The 6,376-nt window shown below is 61.9% G+C and overlaps 1 protein-coding gene across 1 annotated transcript in view; it reads left to right on the top strand.

Annotated features, from left to right (window-relative positions):
• Positions 1 to 6,376, top strand: part of SLC49A3 (solute carrier family 49 member 3) — an 8,876-nt gene that overhangs the window by 670 nt on the left and 1,830 nt on the right. The window contains 7 exon segments of the mRNA XM_017538936.2: positions 1,748 to 1,906; positions 2,197 to 2,410; positions 2,615 to 2,691; positions 4,488 to 4,625; positions 4,744 to 4,860; positions 5,511 to 5,663; positions 5,899 to 6,056. Coding sequence (XP_017394425.1) covers positions 1,748 to 1,906; positions 2,197 to 2,410; positions 2,615 to 2,691; positions 4,488 to 4,625; positions 4,744 to 4,860; positions 5,511 to 5,663; positions 5,899 to 6,056 — 1,016 coding nt within the window.

Genomic DNA, 6,376 nt, shown 5'->3' with positions numbered 1-6,376 from the left:
GCCCTCCCCGGGAACCTCTGGAACCGGTCGGGCAGCACCCCCCAACGTGCAATTAACAGCTAGAGTTGGCAGCAGCCCACAGCTCAGGGAGGCGCCGGGTGTTGGGCGGAGGGCAGGAGCTGCTCTTAGGCCTGGGTCAGGGCTCCTGCAGGGGGTCTGGGGCCTCTCCCCTCTTGCTTTGCTGGCTGGCTATGAAGAGCCAGCCCCTGGCTGAGGCAGGCCCGGCCTCTGCCACATGGGCCTGGGGGCTGCTGCTGCCCACAGACACCTGCGCCAGCTGTAACTCACTGCCGTGGCTGTTCCCAGCCTCTGTGTCCAGCACTGGGGAAGCCACACCTGGCTGTGGTGAGGCGTCCGAGGGCACAGCGCAGCTTCCATAGGTCTGAGAGTCACTGGGTGTCCTGGGTGGGGGTGACCTGGGTGGGGGTGTCCTGGGGGGGTGTCCAGGAGCGTGTCCCGGGTGGGGGTGTCCCAGGTGGGTGTGTCCTAGGTGGGGATGTTGAGGGGGGACAGTCAGGGCATCCTACTGCAGTTCTTCACCATTTTATTAATATCTACAAGCAATCATGGAACACACAGAAACCTCACACTGACTCCGTTGCCATGGTCTCTGTGTGGGTCACCACAGTGAGCCACGTTCACCCGGCCAAGTGCCCTTGAGGCTGAAGGTCACTCGTGTGCAGCCGGTGACCAGGGCTCTCGGGTCCAGGGGGCAGCATAAGGGGCAGTTGGCGCAGAGCCCAGGTTAACACCCCCACCCCCACAGAAGGCAGCCGCCCAGTGCTCTGGACAAGACTCAAAGGGACCCACGAGGGTGAGCGTGGATGGGGTCAGGGCTGGCGGGGGAGGGAGGGAGTCCTCCCACACTGCCCTGTGTGCTTCAGATGCATCTCTGCTGAACAAGGCAGCTGTGGGCCAAGGAACCAGGACAGAGCTGAGGCTGGAGTAGGGCCTTGGCTCCGCAGCGTGGGCTTTGTCAGTGGAGGCCTGTCTTTCTCTCACTGGGGCCCGGCCAGGCAGGCAGCAGCTGGGCCTGGCGAGCTTGTCCTGAGAAAAAAGGAAGACACAGTGACTGTTGCCCAAGCTCCCTGTCACGTCTTGTGGCTGAGTCAGACCTTCTCCGGTTGGAGCCTGGGTTTGGCTGCTGGGCCCCAGGGTGGACTCAGGGAAACAGCCTCTGCCTCCTGTAGTGAGTCCCACGGCTCACTCCACTTCGGCCTCCCTCAGGGATGAGCCGGTCTCACCACCGGCAGGAGGTGCGGCCCCTGTCCTGGCGTGCACGTGTGCTGCATGCCGGATGTCTGTGGGGCAAAGGGTCCTGGCGCTTGATAATCCCTGTGGCTGGAAAGCGGCGCCTGCTCTGGCAGCATCCTGCCCAAACACCCAGGCCTTGTGGGAGGGGAGGTCGGGTTGGCCTTGGGTGGGGCTGGCCTGAAATCCAGAGTTCTAGGGGTGACCCTGCCTTCGAGCCCCAGGTCTGATCTGGGTGGGGCTCGTGGTCCTGTAGACTCAGTGTCTGCCCCTCAGGCTGGTCCTGGGTGAGGATGTGCTCTCTGACCCTGCTGCTGGGGGCCCTCCCTTGGAGGAGACGGTGGTGCCCTTCCTGGCAGGAAGGCCCTGTGTCCACGCTGGGCCGTGTCTCCTTGGCCCGCACAGGCCTGCTGGCACTGTGCCCCTCGGGCTGGCTGGGCCAGAGCGTGTAGGTCCCGGGTTGCTGGCCCCGAGCTGACCCCACCGGGCCCCACAGCTGTGGCTCAGCTTCGCGCCTGTGGCTGACGTTGCTGCCGAGCACTTCGGCCTGTCCATGGAGCAGATCAACTGGCTGTCGCTGGTCTACCTCGTGGTGTCCATCCCGTTTGGCATGGCGGCCATCTGGGTCCTGGACTCCGTCGGGCTCCGCGGGGCGGTGAGTTGGACCCCACGCCACGGCCCGCTCTGGGACAGGGCAGGGGCCCCTGCATTTGGGTATGAGAGTCGACACCTCCTCCCCAGACCAGAGCCCTCCAGTCCCAGCAGCTCAGGAGCCCAGCAGAGCTGTTGGGGTGGCTGCGGTGGGGGGGTCAAGGTGCGGGGAGGGCGGGATGGGCACTTGACTGGCGGCAGAGTTCCTGACCCGTCCCCAGACCCATCCCTGACCCCATTCCTGACCCATCCCTGACCGCGTCCCTGATCCCGTCATTGATCCCATCCCCGTAGACCATCCTGGGCGCGTGGCTGAACTTTGCAGGGAGTGTGCTACGCATCGTGCCCTGTGTGGCAGCTGGGACCCGAAACCCGTTTGCCTTCCTCATGGGCGGCCAGAGCCTCTGTGCCCTTGCCCAGACCCTGGTCATTTTCTCTCCGGCCAAGCTGGCTGCCTTGTGGTTCCCAGAGCACCAGCGAGCCACGGCCAACATGCTGGCCACCATGTGTGAGTTCCCAGGGAGGGAGGCCACCTGCCCATGTTCACCCCGGGCCCCTTCTGGCTCCGAGCACAGATCCGAGCACAGATCCTTGGCTCCCTGGGCTCTCCAGCCAGGGTGTGGAGCTTGGGCCTGGAAGGTTCTGCCTGTGCGCTGGCAATGAGGCCGGCCACACAAAGCTGATGTGTTTCCCCGTGCCTCTGCGTACCCAGCGAACCCCCTGGGCATCCTTGTGGCCAACGTGCTGTCCCCTGCACTGGTCAAGAAGGGCGAGGACATTCCACTAATGGTGAGGGTCAGGAGGTGCCCTTGCGTGGCGTGTGTGGTGTGTGTGCACGCACGTCTGTGTGGTCCTGTGCCCAAGCGTGTCTGTGTCCTTATGCTTGTGTGATTTATTTTTCTGAGGAGTCTCGCTCTGCTGCCCAGGCTGGAGTGCAGTGGCTCGATCTCGGCTCCGTGCAACCTCTGCCTCCCAGGTTTAAGCAGTTCTCCTGCCTCATCCTTGAGAGTAGTTGGGATTGCAGGTGAATGCCACCACACCCAGCTAATTTTTTTTTTGTACTTTTAGTAGAGACGGGGTTTCACCATGTTGGCCAGGCTGCTGTCAAACTCCTGACCTTGTGATCTGCCCACCTTGGCCTTGCAAAGTGCTGGGATTACAGGCGTGAGCCGCTGCGCCTAGCCAGTGTGTGATATTTCTGTGTGTGCCTGTGTGTATCAGGTGTGTGTGGTGTGAGCGATGTGTCTCTGTTCCTGTGCCTGTGTGTGGTGTGTCTATGTGTGTTCAGTGTGTGGTATGTGTGCATTTGTGTCTGTGTGTCTGTGCACATGTGTAGTATGTGTCTCTGAGTGTTGTGTGGTGTGTGCACATGTGTCTGTGTGTCTATGCACATGTGTAGTGTGTGCCTCTGTGTGTTGAGTGTGTGGTGTGTGCACGTGTCTGTGTGTCTGTGCACATGTGTAGTGTGTGCCTGTGTGTGTTGTGTGTGGTGTGTGCGTTGTGTGTGGTGTGTGCACGTGTCTGTGCACAGGCGTAGTGTGTGCCTGTGTGTGTTGTGGGTGGTGGGTGCGCATGTGTCTGTGCACATGCATAGTGTGTGCCCATGTGTTGAGTGTGTGGTGTGTGCATGTGTCTGTGTGTGCACATGTGTATTGTGTGTCTGTGTGTATTATGTGTGGTGTATATGTGTCTGTGTGTCTGTGCACGTGTAGTGTGTGCCTGTGTGTGTTGTGTGGTGTGTGCACGTGTCTGTGTGTCTGTGCACATGCTTAGTGTGTGCCTGTGTGTGTTGTGTGGTGTGTGCATGTGTCTGTGTATGCACATGTGTATTGTGTGTCTGTATGTATTGTGTATGGTGTGTGTGCATGTGTCTGTGCACATGTGTAGTGTGTGCCTGTGTGTGTTGTGTGGTGTGTGCATATGTGTCTCTGCACATGCATAGTGTGTGCCTGTGTGTGTTGTGTGGTGTGTGTGCATGTGTGCGTGTGCACATGTGTATTGTGTGTCTGTGTGTATTGTGTGTGGTGTGTGTGCATGTGTCTGTGTGTCTGTGCACATGCATAGTGTGTGCCTGTGTGTGTGTGTGGTGTGTGCATGTGTCTGTGTGTGCACATGAGTATTATGTGTCTGTGTCACTAGTGTGTGCATGCTCATGCATGTGCATTGGGTGTGTGTGGTATGTCTCTGCTTGTGCATATGCATTGAGTGTGTGCGCGTGTGCATGTGTGTGCACGTGTGCCTCTGCACCCACCTGTGTCTGTGTGTTCAGGCCTGTCAGGGGGCTGTGTACCCAGCAGTGCGATGTGTCTGGAGTTTGGGGGAGCCAAGCTAACGTCGGCCGGGAGGGTGTCACCGGTGAGGGGCATGTTGGCAGCCAGGGCTCCCCTTGAGCCCCTGGAGGACGTGAACATGAGTAGTGAAGGCCCCTCTGAGCCTGGGCCTCACGGAGGACGGCTGCAGAACAGAGGTTGGAGGCAGCCAGCTGGGGGGCAGGAGGAGCTGGGGGTGGCCCCTGGGGCAGGCGGGGCTGCAGTGTGTGGGTGCCGGTCTGCGTGGTCACCTGTGCACATGCACACCCTCCCCAGCTTGGTGTCTACGCCATCCCTGCTGGCGTTGCCTGCCTGCTGTCTACCACCTGCCTCTGGGAGAGCGTGCCCCCCACCCCGCCCTCTGCTGGGGCTGCCAGCTCCACCTCGGAGAAGTTCCTGGACGGGCTCAAGCTGGTCCGTGCTTCGGGATCCCTGGGGTGGGGTGGATTTGGGGGCGGGGCAAGAGACCGAGGAGAGGATGGAGTTGTGAAGGGCCCCCAGCCTCCGGGGCTGAGAGGCTCTTTCCCTGCAGCTCGTGAGGAACAAGGCCTATGTCATCCTGGCTGTGTGTTTTGGGGGAGGCATCGGGATCTTCTCCAGCTTCTCAGCCCTCCTGGAGCAGATCCTCTGTGCAAGCGGCTACTCCAGCGTGAGCCCTGCCCCACCACAGGGGCTCTGCCTCTGTCGCCTGCCCTGTGTGGCCGCAGAGTCACTGCAGCCTACAGGGTGCTTGGTGTCCAACCCTGGTGGGGCCACATGAACACCCTCCTGTGCTGTGGGCCTCTCAAGATGCCGTGTGGGACGTTATGTCCGCAGGTGGTGGGCACAGCTTCAGCTGATGGTGTTCTGTGGATGGGAAGGTGGGGGCCTTGGAGCTCCCAGTGTCCCTTCCCCACAAGGCCTCCCCCCGGGGGTGTGCAGGGCAGGGCCACCTTCTGGCATCCAGGCATGCAGCAGGAGGGCCTTGCTCTGCTCACACATCTCCGGCTGCCCTCTGCCCTCTGGCATCAGTGCCTGCTGTAGGATTAGGGGCATGCTTCCACCTTGGCCACAGGCACCCCAGGGGGCCTCTGCGGTGACAGGCTCCTCCCTTCAGCCATTGCTTTGCTCTGGGGTGGGGCGGGGACACAGGGCAGGAACCCCCATCCCGGCAGGCAGCCAGCGGTGTGGCTGGAGCCTCTGTTGCCGGGTCTGGGCCTTGGGGACAGCACATGGCCCCACCCTGAGCCCCCTACCCCGACGGTGTGCCCTGAAGATAACAGGGCCCCTCGGGGCCCGGCCCTTCCCTGCCTCTTCCAGGGCTTTTCTGGGCTCTGTGGAGCTCTCTTCATTGTGTTTGGGATTCTGGGCGCGCTGGCTCTCGGCCTCTACGTGGACCGGACCAAGCACTTCACTGAGGCCACCAAGATCAGCCTGTGCCTGACCTCTCTGGCCTGCGTGGCCTTTGCCCTGGTGAGGGGCTCCTCAAGCCAAGACCACCCTGAGGGGGGTGGGTGGGTGGTGAGGCTGGGAGAGGGCAGTTGTCAGCTTGGCTGGAACAGAGGTCTGGACTCTCTCAGGCCTGGCCTCTGCCAGCCAGGATGGCCCCTGGGTGGGATGGATTCTCCCGCCCTGCGCCCTGAGAAGCCAGGTCCAGTTCTGATGGCCACCCCTTCTGCCTGTCTGCCGGCCGTTCCGCTGCCCCCAGGTGTCCCAGCTGCGGGGACAGACCCTCGCTCTGGCTGCCACCTGCTCGCTGCTTGGGCTCTTCGGCTTCTCGGTGGCCCCCGTGGCCACAGAGCTGGCAGTGGAGTGCTCCTTCCCCGTGGGCGAGGGGGCTGCCGCGGGCCTGGTCTTTGTGCTGGGGTGAGTGTCCATCTGCCCCTGCTGTACCCCAGAGACACTCCTTTTGCTTCACCCCTAACCCCCTGGGGTGGCACCATGTGGCCCAGGCCCCTTTTCAGGGAGGTGGGATCCTGCCTGCTCTGGTAGAAGGTTCTGAGCGCCTGCTGTGTGCAGCCTGGACCAGTTGATGGGCCTGTGCTGACCGAGCTGCGTGCTGCCTTCTGGAGGGTGGTGGCAAAAGGGACAGTCCTGATGTCAACCCTTCCCAAAGTAGTACTTGGCTCCAAGGGGCAGGCAGTGCAGCAGGGGGGCGCTGGGGGTATGTGATGCAGTGGGGGGGG

This window comes from Cebus imitator, unplaced genomic scaffold (genome assembly GCF_001604975.1).
Source record: "Cebus imitator isolate Cc_AM_T3 unplaced genomic scaffold, Cebus_imitator-1.0 Scaffold117, whole genome shotgun sequence".
Classification (NCBI taxonomy): domain Eukaryota; kingdom Metazoa; phylum Chordata; class Mammalia; order Primates; family Cebidae; genus Cebus; species Cebus imitator.
This window is presented reverse-complemented; position numbering and strand designations above follow the sequence as displayed.